The 19,273-nt window shown below is 51.5% G+C and overlaps 5 protein-coding genes and 1 non-coding gene across 6 annotated transcripts; 3 read left to right on the forward strand and 3 right to left on the reverse strand.

Moving 5' to 3' along the window:
- Nucleotides 1-431: 431 nt before the first annotated feature.
- Nucleotides 432-5,881, reverse strand: STEHIDRAFT_75258 (ras GEF). Its single transcript, XM_007300575.1, has 17 exons — nt 5,868-5,881; nt 5,373-5,794; nt 5,242-5,285; nt 5,049-5,161; nt 4,772-4,943; nt 4,395-4,676; nt 4,229-4,325; nt 4,074-4,162; nt 3,876-4,022; nt 3,717-3,810; nt 3,616-3,665; nt 3,491-3,562; nt 3,098-3,431; nt 2,083-3,031; nt 1,858-2,011; nt 1,254-1,797; nt 432-1,190 (listed from the first exon to the last, which is right to left on the reverse strand). Exons 2-17 carry the CDS (start codon nt 5,434-5,436, stop codon nt 787-789), a joined length of 3,609 nt encoding a protein of 1,202 aa, XP_007300637.1. The 5' UTR covers nt 5,437-5,794; nt 5,868-5,881; the 3' UTR covers nt 432-786.
- Nucleotides 5,882-6,331: 450 nt separating this feature from the next.
- STEHIDRAFT_t93 lies at nt 6,332-6,424 on the forward strand. Its single transcript has one exon. It is a non-coding gene; the product is annotated as a tRNA-Leu (tRNA).
- Nucleotides 6,425-7,352: 928 nt separating this feature from the next.
- STEHIDRAFT_51163 (uncharacterized protein) lies at nt 7,353-7,644 on the reverse strand (the record flags this gene model as incomplete). The annotated part of the gene is made up of 2 exons (XM_007300388.1): nt 7,353-7,445; nt 7,528-7,644. Coding segments are annotated over 2 exons (210 nt in total), but the record flags the coding sequence as incomplete, so codon positions are not given.
- A 328-nt stretch (nt 7,645-7,972) lies between these two features.
- STEHIDRAFT_75260 (transketolase) lies at nt 7,973-10,893 on the forward strand. The gene is made up of 12 exons (XM_007300576.1): nt 7,973-8,114; nt 8,179-8,224; nt 8,290-8,355; nt 8,410-8,415; nt 8,467-8,717; nt 8,772-8,860; nt 8,921-8,936; nt 8,988-9,090; nt 9,148-9,278; nt 9,336-10,390; nt 10,447-10,552; nt 10,618-10,893. Exons 1-12 carry the CDS (start codon nt 8,015-8,017, stop codon nt 10,707-10,709), a joined length of 2,061 nt encoding a protein of 686 aa, XP_007300638.1. The 5' UTR covers nt 7,973-8,014; the 3' UTR covers nt 10,710-10,893.
- A 340-nt stretch (nt 10,894-11,233) lies between these two features.
- On the forward strand, nt 11,234-13,611 carry STEHIDRAFT_166644 (P-loop containing nucleoside triphosphate hydrolase protein; the record flags this gene model as incomplete). Its single annotated transcript, XM_007301339.1, has 2 exons — nt 11,234-11,257; nt 11,307-13,611. The coding sequence occupies 2 exons, from the start codon at nt 11,234-11,236 to the stop codon at nt 13,575-13,577; spliced, it is 2,295 nt and encodes a 764-aa protein (XP_007301401.1). The 3' UTR covers nt 13,578-13,611.
- A 179-nt stretch (nt 13,612-13,790) lies between these two features.
- On the reverse strand, nt 13,791-16,601 carry STEHIDRAFT_93475 (MFS general substrate transporter; the record flags this gene model as incomplete). Its single annotated transcript, XM_007301340.1, has 13 exons — nt 16,433-16,601; nt 16,023-16,369; nt 15,828-15,967; nt 15,741-15,768; nt 15,665-15,676; nt 15,477-15,597; nt 15,207-15,305; nt 15,063-15,151; nt 14,821-14,962; nt 14,492-14,747; nt 14,371-14,433; nt 14,013-14,295; nt 13,791-13,925 (listed from the first exon to the last, which is right to left on the reverse strand). Exons 2-13 carry the CDS (start codon nt 16,341-16,343, stop codon nt 13,791-13,793), a joined length of 1,689 nt encoding a protein of 562 aa, XP_007301402.1. The 5' UTR covers nt 16,344-16,369; nt 16,433-16,601.
- Between the last annotated feature and the right edge of the window lie 2,672 nt (nt 16,602-19,273).

The raw sequence follows: 19,273 nt of genomic DNA on the forward strand, positions 1-19,273 counted from the left end.
GCCACCTCGGAAGAGCTCGGAGGGAGGCCGGGATTCTTTAGTGACAGCAATATCCGATACACCATCGCGGCGGTGATTGTACTGAACGTACCTGGCCTATATGCACCACTTTTCGTTGCAGTAAACAGCCTCCTCCCCTCAGCATCCACTCATCCACGACGCAAGGGTATCTGTAGTACTTTCAAAATACTAAGTAGTCTATATATATTATTTTACTTCCGCTTCAGCGAGGCTGGCCGCTGACAAGTACGCGCGAGTGGCGTGAACAAGGCGTAAAGCCCCTTTCCAATGTGTGGCGCGTCATGGGCCACACACACTCGGCTCGTCTGTAAAGGATGATGTTTCATAACATTCATATCAACGCAAAGACACAAATTAGATAGCGATTGGTTCGAGGCGCAACTCTAAGCAAGGGTGTAATGTAGACGTATCAACAAGATTCAACTTAGGTATCGATGTAATACAGCAGTTTCGACGCGCGACCCGATGCTCACTAGACAGCCGTACAAGAAAGGAAGGCAGAGAAAGGCATGATAGAGACATGAGGCAGGTTTGATAGTGATATGGCGAATGATTAGAGACAGTAGCAGTCGCATGTAGGAAAACAACAATAGTTCGGTGCCAACACAAAAACAGAAAAGGCGTAAGATGGAGTGAGTAAAGCAAGAAAACATGCAAGTAATGCCGCGAGTAGATCCCTAGTCTAACCTAAATCCCAATAAATTGAAAGAATAAAACCAGAAATGCATCGAAGAACCCATACGACGACTGGGACGAGACAGCACTTCACGTTCGTATACCCATTGTCGTTGACCTATCGGTCGCCTTTACCCCATTTGAGCTCTCACTTCTCGAAGGCTCGCCGGTGTAGAATCCCAAGGATTTCAGTTCCGGGACCCTCTGCTCGCGCAGCTTCTCCTCCTTCATTGCCAGTTCCTTACTCCTAGCCTCGAATAGTTTGTCGGTCTCCGCATCGACGCTAATCGAATGCAATTGGTGCTCAAGGTAGATGAGGGCATTCACCAACTCAGCATCCTGAGCATTCGTGTCGGGGAGTTTGTACTGGGGGAAGCTGCGAACGTGGGCGATGAGATTTCTGTAGCGAGTGAAGCTGATGAGAGAGTGTGAGTCGCGCTCAATGACAGAGGGGTAACGCCCTAGAAGTGCGTTCGCATCACGGAGATGGACAGCTATGAAGGATGCGACGATCAGTGCTCTCCGAGATGATGCAAACACGGTAGGATGGGACGCACCGAGCCAAGGTACACAAGGCTGCCTATTCTCGTCGATTACCTGCCTGTACGCCTTGTGATTCCTAGTCGGATCCAACAAGCTGCTCAACTCGTTTAACAGTTGCTTCTCCTTATTGGTCATACGTGGGTTCTCCTTCGACGTCAGCTTCAAGGACGTAACCGTCGCTGATTGTAACGCGTTCACGATCGCCACCATGGAAGAGTAATTTCGCCTCAACTTGCACTCGTGAGCCGTGTTCACAAAGAACTTGTACACCGCACATCGGGCATCGACATCGTTGGAGCGTAGAATGGACTTCTTGACCCAGTTGACGATACGGTTGTTTGTGATGGTCGCAGCGTGAATATTGTCGCTGCCGGGAAGCTGTAAAAGGTGGGCGACACAATCGGGCGGGGTGATCCTGGAGTAGAGGCCGCCTTCATGAATGGTGAGGGCGTCGGCGAGTGCGGCAGGTGTGATATCCGAGGCTTTGGGGATGTTTTCATGCGTTGAGTGCCTCGATCTCCGTGTTGAACTTCTGATAGAGCCATCCCCCTTTTGAATCTGGATCGATACGTGAGCGCAATCCAACGATGTCCAGGACAATGGAAAAGTTAACGCTACCTTATCGTCAGCAAGAACGACTATCTCCTTGGCCTTAGTCTCCAGCGTTCGTGAGCCATGGACCGAAATGGCAAATATCTTGATTCGGTGCAACAGAGATGGACCCATGTCCGGCAAGTCCATCTTCAGCCATGTATGTAGGAACGACAGCAGGCTAAAATTGCCAGCGCCACAGAGTTAGCTTCCTATATGGCCTCCCCAAAGTTCAGAACCGATTGTACTCACGAAAACTGAACATTCGACATGCCGTCAGGCCTCTGCACCCCGGACTCCTCGCTCTCAAACCTGCTTTCCAGGGCATTGAACACATCTTCGCTCGTGGTGAACGCCCTATAACACGCTAAAAATGTCCCCTTGAATTCCAAATCTCCCGAGGAATCTTCCGGAGTCAACAATCTATAGACCAGACCCTTCAACGTCCCGGCCTCGATAAACCCATCTTTCTCGAAGGATATCGGTTTAGGATCTTTGAGCGCACGATCAAGCGCCACGGCTAACTCTTTGGGAGAGGAGTGTTCTTCAGAGCTCCGGAGTGAAGGTTGGTACGACGATAAAGAGTCGATGCCTCGAGGACTCGAGCTAGTGTCATCTGAGAATGAATCAGATCGAGAGGTGCTTGGCCGAGATGGACCAGAGTGCAGCGACGACGGGGGAGATTTGAACGACGAAGGGAATGGTGGAGGCGGAGAGGACATGAAATGAGCATCTGCAGTCGCAGGTCGCGAGGACGACTTTGGCAGCTTGGGCGATTTTGAAGAGCCGGAATGGGCCCTCCCGAACTTTGGCACGTGGAATCTATTAGATTTGGTTGTGCCTGGTGGTGAAGACATTCCATTCACGCTGAGCGAGCTGCTGGCAGGAGACGGAGTTGCTTCTGGCGGTTCAGAGCTGAGAAACGATGCGAAGTCGAGGATGTCAGATTGTGTGCTGTTGGGATGACTGCTTATTGACGAGGGAGGCTCAGGTGACGTGGGTGAGAGTAGAGTTGCAGATGGATTTGGGATGAGATCGATGGTTGGAGGGTGAGGTCGTAATCGCGAAGGCGGGGGCGTAGGAAGTTGGGAAGAAGAACGATGTGGAAGCAATTTATATGAAGCATCGGAGTCGGAGGTTGGTGATTGCACTAGTGGGGAAGGCGGGCTAGCGTGTGTGCTACGCGGTGATGTATGGTAGGCTGTAGTATGTGAACATTTCGTCAATTACTCCACAGATTGACATGCGGATAAAGATAACGACATACATAGCAGACTTTCTAAGTCGGAAAGCACAGCCCTCATAGAAGGTCGCGCTTCGGCGCGCTTTTGCCAACACCGTTGTAAGAGTTCCCACATTGGATCGGTTAAGCCACGAACGCCTTCTGACCGCTGAGGTAGTGTGCCGAGAGCGATGTCGTAGATGGCGGATCTCTCGCGAGGATGATTTCGATATGGTGGCTCTCCGGTCAGTAGTTCGAGGCAGAGCATACCAAACGACCAGACATCTGAGGCTTTGTCAGGCGACGAAGAGTCAGCGATTAGTTCTGGGGCGAGCCAGCGAGAATTCCCGGAATCGGGAACTTCTGCGGGATTGCAAACCTTCACAGACATGTGAGCATCCTTCGAAATCGATTGGGTAAAAAGGGAACATTTCTCACCTCGTCGACAAGTCGTGACAGGCCGAAGTCGGTCACGCACGCTCTCCCGACATCGTCAACGAGAACATTGATCTGTTGGAATTATTAGGTTCATTCTGACGATACAAATTAAATTGTTGACGCACCCCCCGAAGGTCGCCGTGGACCATTCCGTACCTGTGGAGATAGTTCAGGCCTATCGAGGAGTTAGTTCGATACAGGATCTGAATCAAAGGAAGGAGCGTACCAGCAGCGATATCGCGAAGGAGGTAAACGCAGTCAACATCAGGCTTGCCCTTCAAATACGAAGCAGCGGTCCCATTGGCCATCCATGGGCTGACCTAACAGTGCAGTCGTCCACGTCAGACCCGCTCGCTGACAAGAGGAGTTAGCAAACACAACGCACTAGGTATACACAGCCATCGATGACCGCAGTGCCTTCCACTTTAAGAACATTGGGGTGATCCAAGCATCCCCAGGTATCGAGGTGTTTTCGCAAGCTTCGTTGGGCAGCAGGAGAAGAATTGAGCAGACGTGGAAAGGTGAGAGCAACCTGGACTATCATAAGTAAGTATGCACGATAACATGCGCGAAATGTGCGCACCGTCCGGTTCACAAGCCTCCCAACAAAAACATCACAGAAGGCAGTCGAGAATGCAGGTCCTCCGCTAACTTTCTTAACCTCGTTTGTGTCTGAACAAACGACCGAACCTCTCTCAGTATTTCCACAAGCATCGAGGCGGACAACGGCGCACTCACAGTCAACCATCAGGGACTTCGACACAGTCATTGGGCGCGCTCCTTGCGGTCCCGATATTGGACGTCCGTGATATATCCTTGACTGTTGTCGGATCTCCTACAAAAGGAGGCACATGCAGCTGTCAGACTCGGGAGAACAGTTTTACGCGAAGAGTCGAAGTCCAACCTCTGCTTCCGACACCGTGCCAAGGGCTGACCCGGCTTCTGCGTATGCGGTTGGCTGCAAGGCTAGACGCCCTGAGGTGTCCACGTCAGCCAATGCCATCTCAGGTACGGTAGTAGACCGCCCTCTTCCGGGGGAGGTTGCGGGGCGGCGGGAGGGCTTGTGCGGAGAAGAACGTTCGAGGAGTGGGGAGGCGCCGAAGTCGACAGAGTAGTGTCGATGGTTATGTTCGGGAGAGGAAAGCTGCGTTTGCGAGCCCGAGCCGCCAGTTGAAGTAGCTGCAGCCTATCCGGCAGGTATCACGGGCGCATGATGAGGGATAGGACGAATAAGGCATGCTGAGTACCTGATCTACAGTCGACGGCGGCAAAGGACGGTACCTGATTCCGGTTCTGATTCAACGGCTGCTCCAATCCTAATCTCCGAAAACACAACTCGAGATCCTGGTTAGAGCTATCAATCGCTTGCTTCATGTCGTCTCGCTGCACGAATGCCTTGATCTTGTTGAGGGCGGCCCAAGCCTGCAGGCGCGTGTGTATTCGGAAGATGGCACTGTTGGAGGTTGTTGAAGGTTGTGTACGTGGGTAGACACAGCAGAATATAGAAACGGAATGGATACGTCAGAGGGATTAGGACGCATCAGAAAAGTCTACGCACGGATCGGCTTGTTCTAAAATTTGGGGAGCGGCAGGTCCCTCCATTCCCTCGTAAGAGTCACGAATAGCCACAAGCAGCGAAACGCATCTGTCCCCCAGGTCTTTGCACTGTTGCTTTTCGTCCGAAGCCCCCAGATTGCAAGAGGTCGAAGTGAGTCCACATCGCGCTCGCAGTACAAGCAGAATGCACTCACCCGATGAACTTTCACGGCATCGGCGGCTATGCATATCTCTCCCACTTTGCACGAAAAGATACGCCACAATCAGCTTCTACATATCTCCCTGACCATCCGGACCACGAGACAATTGGCATCATGGCACTCACCGAGGTTGGCGAGCCTGGCCAGATGTGGTACACGCGCCAGCGCCGATAGGTCCTGGCGGTTCATGGGCGAAAGAGTGGACAGACGAACGGTTGAAAATCAAATCCAGAGGACGGCGAGAGCTTGAGTCAGAGGGAACTAGAAATATTGATGAGGATGACCGGCGGCGAGATATATGCAAGGCCTCAAGGGTCTACGTTTGACAGGCGTAGACAGCGACAAGTCGGGCTCGGAGTAAAACTATCGGTGTGCCGGCGCATAAGGAGAGATAGTGGGCTACAGGCTCGCCGTTGTGGGTCACTAGTAGATATGGGACCTGTTAGAATTTAGTGTAACACGATGCTCGGAAGGCTGCAGGATCCCGCTGTTGGATAGTGTTGCGGCCTCAGTCGGGCAAGAGCCGGCAAAAGTCCTAGAAACGATGCTGGAGTACGAAACGAGAGAGCCCGTGATTCAGCCTCACAAGTAGTATTGTGTTTTGCACCGGAAAAACTCACCGCGGCGAACTTCGTGCTTGCTGGTCTTCTTGACCCCCTGTCTCGTCGTCGTCGTCGGTTCGGTCCCGCTCGAGGAATATGAGAGTCGGTCCCTATGCAACTGTGATGTCGGTACCTGACAGCGGCCGGCGGCTTATCGCTGTCCAGCACTTTGTTTGTCCTTTCTGATGATCGCAGCATGGCGAACTTGAAATAGAGAGGCAAGCGGCGTTTGCCATGCAGGCACTGTATCGTTCTTGTAAAGGTCAAGACATTTTCTCAGGCGTTCAATCGTACAGGTTTTTATGTACCACGAGCAACGTTGTTTGTGTGTCACGTCAAGGACTCGCTGACTTAACATTTAACAGCGAAGCTACAGAATAATCTGCGTCGAGTCCTGGCAGGCCAATTATGTTTTAAGATACCTAATTGGGGAAGGGTATCGCCGCGGCTATCTGTACACATATTAATGCCACAAGAAACTGGGTAGCGTGGCCGAGTTGGTCTAAGGCGTTGGATTTAAGTTCTTGAATCCCAATGGGCGCAAGTCCGCGCGAGTTCGAACCTCGCCGCTACCATCCTGCATGCATGGCATATTTCTTTTTGCTCCTTACCGTACAGTTGGGCTGCTTCATAAGACCTGTGTTACGAAGAAGCTTTCTTTCTTTTTTTCTATTGATCACGTATGCGAGCTTTGCGCGTGACTGTGTCTGTGCTGTATCAAGTCTTTTCATAGTTCTCCTGTAATTCGAAGGAGGCACAGTTCTATAGCATTGGTCGTCGAACGCTTGTCATAAACGCCAGACCTGGACCACCATGCCAACCTTCAATGGCTAACCCCGTCAAAGCTGAACCCGAAGATGACTGTGAACCAAGAGCCGCTTTCCGACTGAACGAGCAACAGATAATTAGGCGCAGGCCCGGGCTCTGATTCATGCCGCGATACCTTTGTGTCTGTTATTCGCAGCCCCCAAAACCCAAAGCTTGGAAGACAGAGAAGACACCGAGATCAAGAATTACAGCGCTTGAGGGTGGAGCTGCGGTGATGCTTGAAACGTATGGGAAGCTCTGAAGGCCATGGAAGTCGCTCGAAGTCGAGCCAATTGTCGTCGGTGACGGATGATTTGGCGGGTAGGAATTGTGGGTGGGCCACACTAATTAGCGTCTTGGTCGGTGATGATATATTGGTCGCGGCGTCAGGAGGATAAATCAGGCGAACGCAGTGTTTATTGAAGATAGCGACTGTGCTTGCGGCCGTCACGTAAACATTGTGGACCCAATGATTGGACTGTGTACATGAGTGGGGGAATGGATGGCATTAGGGGTGAAAAGCCGTGACAAGTGTGGTGTCGCCCATATACAGTAAACAGGACGCTAAGCCGTACTCCGTCCGCTCTGACGAGCGAAACCAACGGCCGTCCGGAAACCTTCGAGGTCGCTCGACCAATGGTCGTTGCGCTGTGTAGTGAAACGCAAGGAGGGTCGTTGGTGGACGTACTCGGGGCGTTAATCGTTCGCATGCAGCTCTTTCCAGGCTTGATCGCGCTTAGCCTGTCTGGCCTTGGAGTCTTCTCGGTTCCTGGCAGCTCGGGCAACAGACTGACACGGGAGGAGAGGAAAGGCGAGCCATAACGAAACACTGAGCTAAGGGTATATTTTCAAGAGACATGGTAGGACTCACATCCCCGTGTAAGCACTTGTTGAGGTCAAGCTTGGCCTGATTACAGCCCCCAGTCCATTTTAGCCAGGCATTTGCATGACATTCCTCGAGTGCCTCAAAGAGCTGGAGGCAAGCTGTTCGGGCGGTGAGAAGTCAGAAAATGTGTTCCCACAGAGAGGAAAGGAGAGACTAAACCGAGTCTTTTCTCCGACGATTGTGGGTGCATTGCTTAGAAACAGTGTGAGCGGGTGCCCTGGGCTCCCCACGGAGAGGAACAAAGAGAGGACAGGGATTGTGCAGTCCGGAAGAGCTTTGAGTGGCGAGACGAATACGTTGGGGTCAAAAGGGGGCCGGTAGCCGGCCGGGATGGAGCACCCGCCCGAAAATGATAAACCGAGGTCCGAAGTCCGTAATACGTTCTTCGTCGCACGTCGCGCACGCAACCTCTCTCTCTTAAAAACCACCATCACACCCTGCCCACGACCCATCCTTCCTGTCTCTTAACATCATGTCCAAGTTTGTTCCCCAGAGCTCCGATCAGACGTCCATCGCCACCATCCGGACGCTTGCCGCTGATGTTGTGGGCAAGGCGAACTCCGGCCATCCAGGTTCGTATCGCAGATTTTTCAGCCCTACACTGTAATATCTTTCTCATCTACGTCTGACATGTAGGTGCGCCCATGGGCATGGCACCTGTGACCCAGGTCCTCTTCACCCGGTACGCAGTGACCACCGTAGAGCAAGCTACGGATCATCCTTACGGCTCTTGGTTTGCCCCTATAGGTTCTTCAATGCGAACCCGAAGAGTTCCAAGTGGTTTAACCGTGATCGATTCGTCCTTTCCAACGGGTCAGTATCATATCCCTCATTACATACAGTATACTGATTCATTTCTTCTCTTAGTCATGCGTAAGTCCCATCGTTGCATCCAGTAATGCACAAAAATCAATGGAGATCTAGTTGCGCACTTCAGTATATCACCCTCCATCTCCTGGGATATAAACTTTCCATGGATGACCTCAAGCAATTCCGTCAACTTGACTCCTTGACTCCCGGTCACCCCGAAGCAGGTCACACCGATGGTATCGAGGTTACCACTGGTCCTCTCGGCCAAGGTATCTCCAACGCCGTCGGCCTGGCTATGGCTCAGGCGCACCTCGGAGCCGTTTACAACCGCGACGGGTTTTCTCTTGTCGACAACTATACCTATGGTGCATAAATTCGTGCTCTATCGGCAAATCTCATTGGTTGACGCGATAATCCAGCTTTCCTCGGTGATGGTTGTTTGATGGAGGGTGTCTCCAGCGAAGCATCCAGTCTTGCAGGCCACCTTCAGCTCGGTAACCTCATCGCCGTACGTACTCCTGTGCCTGCTCTGCACCCAATTTTCTGACAGGTTCGTTTTGATGTCCAGATCTACGATGACAACCGTGAGTAGAATATTTTGTTGAAATTCCGCCCCGTCTGATCATATTAAACAGACATCTCCATCGATGGCGACACTGCCGTTGCATTCACTGAGAACGTCGAGCAGCGTTATCTTGCCTACGGCTGGCAAGTTCTCCACGTTGCTGACGGTGACCAGTGAGTGCGCTTTACGGTCTTGAAGTCGACCGTAAACATAATTTCTCCTATTCTCAGTGACTTGGAGGCTATCTACAACGCCATTGCAGCTGCTCGTGCGGAGAAGAACAAGCCTACGCTCATCCGTCTCACGACCACGATCGGCTATGGCTCTAAGCAGCAGGGCACTCACGGTGTCCACGGTGCTCGTAAGGGTTCTCTGCCGCTATATCATCTCCGCCAGCTTTAACCCCTTCGTTCACTAGCCCTCAAGGCTGATGACCTCGCAAGCCTCAAGACTGCCGTTGGCTTTGATCCCAACACCTCCTTCTACGTCCCCCAGGAGGTCTACTCAACCTGGGCTGAGGTTGGGAAGCGAGGTGCCGAGCTCGAATCCAAGTGGAATGCCCTTCTGACCTCCTACAAGCAAAAGTACCCTTCCGAGCACGCTGAACTTAGCCGTCGTATCGCCGGCGAGCTCCCCGCGGGCTGGGAATCCAAACTCCCCACTTACAAGTCCACTGATGCCGCCCAAGCTTCTCGCAAACTCTCCGAAATCGTCCTCACTGCCATCACCCCCTTCATCCCTGACTTGTTCGGTGGTTCTGCTGATCTTACGGGTAGCAACTTGACCAGGACGAAGACCATGATCGATTTCCAGCCCGAGAACACTGGCCTTGGTTCGTACAAGGGCACATACGTTCGTTATGGTGTCCGTGAACACGGTATGGCAGCCATTGCCAACGGTATCGCCGCCTACGGCGGTATCGTCCCCTTCGTTGCCACCTTCTTGAACTTCGTCTCTTACGCCGCCGGTGCCGTCCGTCTCTCCGCATTGACGGGCCACCAAGTCATCTGGGTCGCCACTCACGATTCCATCGGTCTCGGCGAGGATGGTCCCACTCACCAGCCTATCGAAACCGCCATTCACCTCCGTGCCATTCCCAACCTCGCGTTCTGGCGCCCGGCAGACGGTAACGAGACCTCCGCTGCCTACCTCGTCGCACTCCAGTCGAAGCACACGCCCTCCGTGTTGTCGCTCTCCCGCCAGAACCTGCCCAACCTCGAGGCCTCGAGCATCGAGAAGGCCGCCAAGGGTGGTTATGTTGTGCATGAGGTTGAGCAGGAGGACCTGACGATCGTGTCGACCGGAAGTGAGGTCAGCATTGCGTTGGAGGCAGCGGCCAAGTTGAACGAGCAGGGGATCAAGACCAGGGTCGTTTCTCTGCCGTGTTGGTTGACCTTCGACCAGCAGCCAGAGGAGTACAGGTTGAGCGTGTTGAGGAGTGGTGCTCCCATCCTCTCGCTCGAGGCTCTTTCGGTCAGTCCGCTCTTGGCTTTGACCTGCATGTGTACTTATAACGCGTTCGGTTTTAGACTGCTGGTTGGGCCAAGTACAGCCACGAGCAGTACGGCTTGCCCGCCTGGGGTGCCTCGGGCCCCTACAAGAAGGTCTACGAGAAGTTCGGTATCACTGGCGACAGTACGTTCTCCACCTGACAGGTCTCCCGCTGTGAATATATGCTCACCCCTCATCTTCACTCGTAGACATCGCCGTTTACGGCAAGAAGGTCGTCGACTTCTACAAGAAGAAGGGTGGCGAGGTCGTTTCTCCCCTCGTCAAGGCCTTCTATCTCTAAACCATTCACTTTCGGGCCCCTTCGAAAGGCTTTGTATCCGGGTTGATCGCCAATTTCTTGCATATGTGACACGATAGAGTAAAGAATAGAAGTAGATGTAGGAACGTTTAGTGTTTGTAATATGCAGATGTTTACGAATGGCATAACTACAAACAAAGGCGCCAGATAGAGTGCGTCCTTGGAGAATGAGCACTGGCTGTGAATGGCGATTGTAAGCCCCATAATGGGCAGTGGGTTAGTGGGAAGGATAGAACTTTGTGGCTCACTGCGCGCAATTGATGACCAAAAGACAGTTGTTGGCTTCCTCGTCGAGCTCCCCAGCGTTCGCGACATACTCTTTCATGAGTGTATACTTAAGTTAGTAGGCAATGTACTGTACAACATATTCTGCATGCAATCCCGCCACACGAATTTCAAATCGTCGCCGCACGACGCGTACACGTGCAATTTGCGTGCCCAAGTTGATCACCGCGTCTTGACCGCGTCAGCTATGCTACATCTTCTTCTTTATCACCGTCACACCAATGTCTACTTTCCTAGGATATGCAGTGAGTTGTCTACTAGTACACTTCACTTATTACTGACTGTAGGCAACAGATACGAGCAGCTACAGGCAGAACTTCATTTCTATCCAGACTCGCCACTGCCAGATGCCGCGCCACTGGTCTCCCTCTACCGGCTTTCGCCCATACGAGGGCGAGTCGCTCATTCACGCCCTCACCAGAGCAGAAAAAGATATCGGTGCTTTCTCGTACTCAGAACGTTGTCGTATCTGCTCGCCCAGGCGCAGGAAAAACTGCTACAGCCGAAGCCATTTCCGTCGCTAATTCTGGTCAGCGCATAGTCATCCTCACCTTCTCTAAACAGCTTCAGTCGGAGACCGCACGTCGTCTGAGACCCCACGAGAATTGCGAGGTCTCTACATTCCACGGAATGGCTGGCAAACTGTTCTCCGCTGTAGTATATGATGACAAGGAACTGCGCCGCTTCAGACGAGAGGGAAAGATACCGGTGTGGACAGACAGGCCTTACGACATCATCATTCTAGACGAGCTACAAGACTGTTCAGAGTTACTATTCTGGTTCATTTGCGCCTTCATCTCGACTATGACACGTGCCGCCGGTGGACGTGCTCCTCGAATTGTGGCCCTTGGAGATGAGCGGCAGGCCATCCACAGCTTTCGCGGCGGCGATGCTCGTTTCCTTAGCCTCTCCTCCTATATAATGGGGGAAATATCGCCTTACTCGTGGACCGAGCAACCTCTCAGTACGAGCTTTCGGCTCTCCCATGAGACTGCACGTTTCGTGAACGGAGTCTTTCTCGGTGGTGAACCCTATCTAGCTGGCTCCCACAACGGCCCGATGCCAATATATGTGCACGTTAACTCATTTCAAGAGCGTTTAATCGCCCGAGAGCTAGCCCCTCTCATAAGACGTTATGGTCCCGAGCGAACGGCGGTTCTCGCTCCGTCCGTGGCACGTAGCGACGTAGTCTCTCGGTTCACGAATTTATTGTCCAGTGTCTACAAGTTCGGGGTCGCCGATCCAACCTCAGAGGAGGGGCCTCTCGACGACCTCGTACTCGAGGGGAAAATCTCAGTTTCTACATATCACCAGTTTAAAGGGAAAGAACGCGATCTGGTTATAGTCTATGGCGTCGATGCTTCTTACTTCAAGTACTATGGACGTGATTTACCGGTCGACATTTGCCCCAACGAGATCTTTGTAGCACTCACTCGCGCAAAAAAACAGCTCGTCGTCTTGCATGACCAATCACAGGAACCATTGCCGTTCCTCTCCCTTGCTCAGCTCTACGAGACAGGACGCTACATCAGTCTCGTCGCTCGCGACATGAAGGAGGCACCACTTCAGAAAGTTTTCTCTCCCAAAACAGTCCGTGTATCAGAAATAGCTCGCCATGTCCCAGATCAAACTCTCGAAGCCATCGTTGAAACTCATCTACAGATCACCCGAGTCAATATATCATCACCACCACCCGAACATATTGTTGCTCCCGACAAGGTACTTACAGACTCGACCCCTGGCAGAGAACGCTACGAGGCCGTAAGCGACCTGAACGGTCTTGCCGTCGTCGCGGCATGCGAGTACACACTCTCCGGCACGCTCTCTACCCTTGGTTATACAGCCGATAATACCCCTCACTGTGATGTTGCCTCCGACAAGCAACAATTTGCAGCTTGGCTTTGCCGTAAGGCGTGTGTATACGCTGGAAAGCAGTCAGGATATGAGTCGAGGATACTACAGATGGAGCATCACCCGTTTGATTGGTGTGGACAGGGCCTCGACGCTGCAAGGATGAGACTCGAGGAGCAGTTAGCAGGAGCGGGCCTGAGATTGAGATTCGAGGCTAAATTGATGGAAAGGGGAGTCACGATGACTGGTGGGGATTCAGAAGTGGAAAAGCCAGAAACAGACATCCTTGGACATGCGGATATCATTCAGTATGGGGGCGATCCAACTTCTGGTGAAACTGGCGCGGCTTCCACGGCAAAAGCGACGGCGTCGTCGTCGAAAGAACACCAGGAAGAAGTTACGATCTGGGAAATCAAATTCGTGTCGAAGCTGACCCTCGAACACGCTGTTCAAGCATCGATCTATGGCTATCTTTGGTCCGTCGAGCACAAACATCCCACCCTGCCACACATCGTGCTCTTCAATACCCGCGACGGTAATAAATGGGAGATAAATGCTTATGAAGGCGTTGTTGGCGTGAGGAAGCTTATCGAAGAGGTATTGAGAGTGAAGTACACGAGTAGGGTTACGGAGACCACTGACGCGTTCTTGATAAAGTGTTCCAAGGTAAGGGAGGAGGTCCGAAAGTCTGGCACGACGGATAGGATATCTTGAACAGCAGATATGCCTGGATACTCTACTCTATTGAGGTTGCCCGAAAAATGACCCTCGCATGGGATCACCAAATAACTGTATGTATCGCCGTAACACAGCGCAACCTACAAAATGTCGTTACTATGTTCAAATCGGGTTTCGTTCAATACCTACGGAGGTAATTGTGGTATCCTCCCCGCACTAAGTACTACGGTATACGACCTTTTGTCACGATTATTCCGGCTCTTTCTCCTTCTCTCTCACCGTTGTCGTCTGCGACGATGCCCACGTCCCAGGACCATCCGACGGATCTGACTCTGGCTCCTTCCACGCAAACTTCGACTTCCCCCTCAACCACTTCCCATACCTCTGAAGAATTAAGTCATAATTAGCGAATTCGGAAGTTTCGCACCTTAGTTACTGGCATTTGAGGCACTAGATTTCAACTCTACTGACCTTGAACAAGACGGGAACTGGTGCACACACTACCGCTAAAAGTGCAAATACAGTACATCCCCATTGGTCTCCTAATGCCCTGAACATCACCGGACTGAACAGCGGGAAGGCAAGCGCAAACAACGATCGTAAAAGGACGGTGGCTGCGATGGCAGACGCAAAGTAAATGGTGTACGCGTCCATCATGTAGGCCGTGAGGGATTGAAGGATGAACGCTATAGCGGCACCAATAGGGATACCGCCGAGAATAGGAACGATCCAGTGAATGGAGGGGAACGTCGTCCTGGTCATTGATGAGAAGTTTCGGCAACAGGGCATCAATAGATGTTGAATAAGCGGAGAAAAATATTGTACATACCATGCGAACCAAAAGAGGCCGAGTGGTAAAAGTACACCACCTGCCATAGAGAGATATAGCCGTCTAGGGTTGTAGCATATGTCATTGCTCAGTACCATGTATAGAGTAGCATAGAGCCTACGCTTCAGGTGGAGCCTGTCCCCACGGACTCTTCGCCATGGCTCTCCAATAAAGCACATTCTGGAGGGGCGCCATTGCTGTCCCTACCAATACACCTGTCCCGATACCTAAAAAGGCCAGCCCGCCCTCGCCTGCATTGAATCCGCGGTGCTCCTGGAATACAATAGGGAAGGCAGAGAATTGGGCGTATAGAGTGGCATAAGTGATAGATATGTAGAGGGCGGTGACGGCGACAATAGGTTCTGTCACCATGAACCCTAGATATTTGAGCGTCCGGAGTCTTCGGGGTGAGTATCCCGTACATATTGAGATTCTTATAAAAGGACATACGGAAAGGTCGAGTTAAGTTGACTCTCATGATGTCCTTGAAAGACATATGCCGCTTCATGTCATATGCAGTGATATATTTCACAGAACCTCCGGACTCCTTCTCCAGTCTTCTCGCTCGTCTTCTTAAAAGAACGGGGCCATACTGAACAAAGGCTTCAGAATCTGGACTGGTTATTAGACAATGATAGAAAAAGGGAGCGTACAGTCTCGGGAGTGACAACGACACCGTATACAAAGTTGACCGCAGAAAGGATAAGCATAAGCCAGAAATTAAACCTCCAACCTAGTTTTGGATTCTGTGCCACAAAACCACCGACGATGGGTCCAATCACTTTCAAGTATGGTGTCAGAAATCTACCAGAGGTGAGTTCTGCAGACGGACGTACCAGGGCCCAAGTATGGCGCTGTACTGTATATCGCTGAAGCAATGCCTCGCTCCCGAGCATTAAATATATCCGCGATAGCTCCTCCCGCATTTGTGAGTGCTAGCGGTGGTCAAGTCAGCGTCATCGCAGATTAAATTGAATTTTAGAGTACAGCGCAGTGCTTCAAGCTCTAAACCAATATTTGTACCAAAAAACTCGAGGTGAGGATCTCGGCATGTCCTCCTTTGTACATGAAACCTTTTTTTCCACACAAGTCTGAATAAGACTCACGCGAAGAGCCAAAAATACCAGCCAGCAGACGAGTAGCAAGGATAGCTGCAACATTATGACCAAGTGCCCCACCGAGATGAAAGAGCATATATGTGGAGAAGGTGAAGATAAATATGCGGCGCTATGTAAACCATTAGTATACCCTAGTAGGCCCTAGAGGATGTTCAAAGAAAACCGATGGAACTCACTCTTCCATACATCTAATTCAACCACCTCATCAGCCAGACCGTACCCCGGTGTTTATATCATGATGTCACTACTCACCTCGCTCAACGGGGCAAAAAGTAGCGGGCTTGGCTTTCATCGTCAATAAACATATTCAAACGATAGCGATAGCTAGAGAACACCCACCCACACCCAAATCCAAGTACGTAGAGAGATATACCTAAAACGACCACCTCCTCTGACATCGGTATGTCTTGTCTCAGGAACTCCATTCCTCCGCTGTAGGATGAGCTAGAGAATGATACGGTCCATGTCCCGAGCGCTAGCTGTGACTTGATGTTCAGAATCTAGGCCGGAGAGCGGCGAAGACTCAGAGCTGACCTGGGAAGTAATCAACCATTTTCTTCTAGTCGGCCAATTATACGGATTCTCCGGGTCACCTAAGTCCCAGTCCACGAGGTATGGGTCTGCAATTGTACCCCTTCCAGGATATTGCGACGGCGGTGGCGGTCGTCGCTGAGTATCCTCAGTTGGTAGAGTCGAGTCCCATTCCACATGCCGTCCGCTCCGGGCTCCAGGGCTGTTTACAACATCGTCTGAGCTGGGACGAGGCACAATTGTAGGCAGCTCTGAGACGGCGGAACTAAGAACTGCAGTAGGGCTGGGATGCTCCCTGCTCAAGAACGATTGTGTCTCATTCATTCGACAGTAGTTTACTGACACGATAGCTGTGCGGGTATAATTGTCGGTTTTATTAGCTTTCTTCCAGAGCCCAGCACTCGGACACCTACCTATACAACTTGGTCCACAGAAAAACCTGGAGGAAACTTTGAAACAAAAACCGTATTTCGTACAAGCAGGCTAGGAGACCGACTGGTGAGCTTGGTCCCTTAGGCTGACACTGGCAGTGGTCGGTAGGTGACAGGGAAGAAGAGCGTCGACATCGTGTTCTCTCGTCATCGGAACGTATTTATATGTTTCACCGGCTTGGTCGCCCTACTGACCCGGCTTCAGGTCCTTATGCGATATTGTGCGATGAGATACGTTTATAACAGCGTGAAAAGGCGTCTCACAGAGCGGGTTCGAAGGCCTGCCGCCGGCTGCATCGGCCGATTCCTAGGGTGCCACAGTTTGGCCACAATCGGGGACGTGCACGTGGCCACTCACACTCTGAACAAGTTCAACTTCAAGTCATCAGGGAAATCCTGAAAAGCGGACCAGGCAAGGTCCTAGCCCGACGAGTCGAAACATGGGAGGCAACGGAAAAAAACCTAGCATCATCTCATACAACGACGGCGGAACGGAACCTCGGGAGGTCGGTCCAGGTCAAGTAAACCCTCCAGATGTAAGTCCGACCAGGATGTGTTGGTGTTGTCTGTCATTGCCCGTCAGATGATGACTGGCCAGGGAAGACCATGTGAACCCATTTTACTGAGGCATGGCCAACGCAAACCATTATGGAGGTCGCATGGCCATGGATGGTCATGGATGGTCGTTTTCTCTCCATGGTGGCACAAAAACTCAAGATACGAATAATTATAAATTTCGATATTACTTCCAATGGTTGAACGCTCACGCTAACGCCGCAGTCGGCTGTCACAATAATGATAAAAATTATATATTATCTGTAGCAAAACAAGTACAAGGTACACTACGGTAAAGGTTCTCAATAGGAAACAAGGGGCGAGATCAAGCACTGGGACAAATACACAGAGGCAGCCATAGCACAAGACCAGAGTTTGCCACGAAATCCAAAGGCAGACGAGCCCGAGCAAAGCCCGAGAGAAACTGGCCCTAACTTGCTTACAGTCAAGTGCTGTTGTCGCCAGAGCAATTATCAACACTGGAATAATGGCCTGAAGAAAAGCAAGGGAAAGTCGACGAGCAGAGCGCGAGTATATATACTCACTCGCGTTCCGGAGCATCGAGGAGGAGGTCAAGATCCGGAAATCCTAGAACGGGCTGAGACTTACCGAGACCGGACCGAGGCAGGACCACCTTCGGACCTCTTCCTACTAGAGAGCGTGAAATCGTCCAAAATCGAAACTCAAAAGCCGAGACTGGAACGGTTGATGCTCCAAACTCAGTGGTGAGCGCTCGTGCCGGTGGAGCGAAACTCGATTGAGTTTCGCTCTAATCTCCGAGTTTAGATTCTCGCCGATTTCACGGTCTCCACTGTTCCGATTGGATGATGCGCCGGTACAGGGAACGTTAGTCATCTTCGATGCCGTCGACAAGCAGCAACATTTTACTACTCTGCACCGTAGCAGAACGCGGGGCTAGGCTGTGAGCCATGTCACCAGGTAAAATATCTCACACGAAGACCCAAGAGGTTTCCTATTACCGTTGAAGATCTAACGGCAGCCACAAAGAGCAGCCACAGACGCGTAGATTGCATGCAAATAAAAGAATGGGATGCGGCTGGTGAGTTCCGGACAACATGCCTTGAGAGTGACCTTTTGTGGTCGTGCGGTGTTTTGCCCTGTTCATCGGTATATAGTCTTGGTGCTATGCTGAACTCCAGTGAGCACACGAGGTCATAATGGCGAAACAACAACCTTCGGAGTCCATGTTTGACCAGCAAGGCGTGCGATGACCTCCAGTGTCCATCACCACAACAGGATGGGAATTCCCGGGGCCACCGGAGGTCATCGCTGCCCGGCGATATCCTTTACGTTCGGCGAAGACCATCCCTCCCAGCCAATCTCAGATTTTTGGGATTCCTGAGATGTCAAGCTCGACCAATCATCGATCCCCTTGTTCAAGGCCCTTGCACTCTTTCGTGAGCTCGTCGCATAGATATTTTCTTGCAATTTTCCCTTGAGCTGCTAGTAGTTATCATGGTGTACTTATCATTAACTCCTCAGACTTCCAACGACATCCAAACGACATCAGAGCTCGAGCTGACTTCAATTCGAGTCTCCTCCGAGTCCTCATTGGGGCAGCTCATTGTCCTCTCGAGCGCTCTCTGATACTTATCTGGAGTTCACCGCATAAGTCCTGGTACACTCACTTACCTGATGTGACCCCCTCTTTGATGGGAGGGTGTTGTGACCTGTCAACTACTCGTTTTTCCACTCGCGTTCTCACTTCAGCTTGCCGATCAGCGCGAACTTGTTCGATTGAGCTGGGTCTCCATCATGACTTGACGCGCCGCTTCTTGTGTGATATTTGTTCCGTGTCTGTCTCTCTTCCTCTCTGTCCGTTAGGGTATTTGAAAGACAGTGCCTTAAACCGAATCAGGGCCCTTCTTCCTGTTCCACTTCACGGCTCCGATTTCTATGCTCGGATTCATTTAGGATGGCTCTTTTACTGTATCGACACGCCGCTCACAGATTAATCACGAAGCTGCCAAACATGGACATACGTCAAACACTCGACCTAATCGAGAACACCGTCTTCTCGGTTTCCTCGAAACTAGTGCATTCCACGCATACAGTGTCTCGGACATGATCTCTGTATCATGCGCTCATTGTTCCCTTTGAGCGGTATATGGAGGTTGATGGCTTCAAGTTGCTCTTCTTCGAGATCCAAGTTTCCTCTTCACCCCCACTTTCACCCCTCCCCCCCTCTCCCTCTTAAGTTCCTGTCTAGTCTGTTTTTTTTTTCGATGCTGACCGCCTTCCATCGTC

Source organism: Stereum hirsutum (assembly GCF_000264905.1).
Source record: "Stereum hirsutum FP-91666 SS1 unplaced genomic scaffold STEHIscaffold_3, whole genome shotgun sequence".
Taxonomy (NCBI): Eukaryota; Fungi; Basidiomycota; class Agaricomycetes; order Russulales; family Stereaceae; genus Stereum; species Stereum hirsutum.

What these genes read in the sequence shown, in the direction of transcription:
- STEHIDRAFT_75258 (XM_007300575.1), bottom strand. Translation starts at nt 5,436, where the DNA reads ATGAACCGCCAGGACCTATCGGCGCTGGCGCGTGTACCACATCTGGCC. An exon ending in TCGATGGCTGTGTATACCTA is followed by an intron (nt 3,811 to 3,875) that starts GTGCGTTGTGTT and finishes CTGCACTGTTAG; the next exon opens with GTCAGCCCATGGATGGCCAA. An exon ending in ATGTCGAATGTTCAGTTTTC is followed by an intron (nt 2,012 to 2,082) that starts GTGAGTACAATC and finishes TGGCAATTTTAG; the next exon opens with CCTGCTGTCGTTCCTACATA.
- STEHIDRAFT_75260 (XM_007300576.1), top strand. Translation starts at nt 8,015, where the DNA reads ATGTCCAAGTTTGTTCCCCAGAGCTCCGATCAGACGTCCATCGCCACC. An exon ending in GGCGAACTCCGGCCATCCAG is followed by an intron (nt 8,115 to 8,178) that starts GTTCGTATCGCA and finishes TCTGACATGTAG; the next exon opens with GTGCGCCCATGGGCATGGCA. An exon ending in GTTCGGTATCACTGGCGACA is followed by an intron (nt 10,553 to 10,617) that starts GTACGTTCTCCA and finishes CTTCACTCGTAG; the next exon opens with ACATCGCCGTTTACGGCAAG.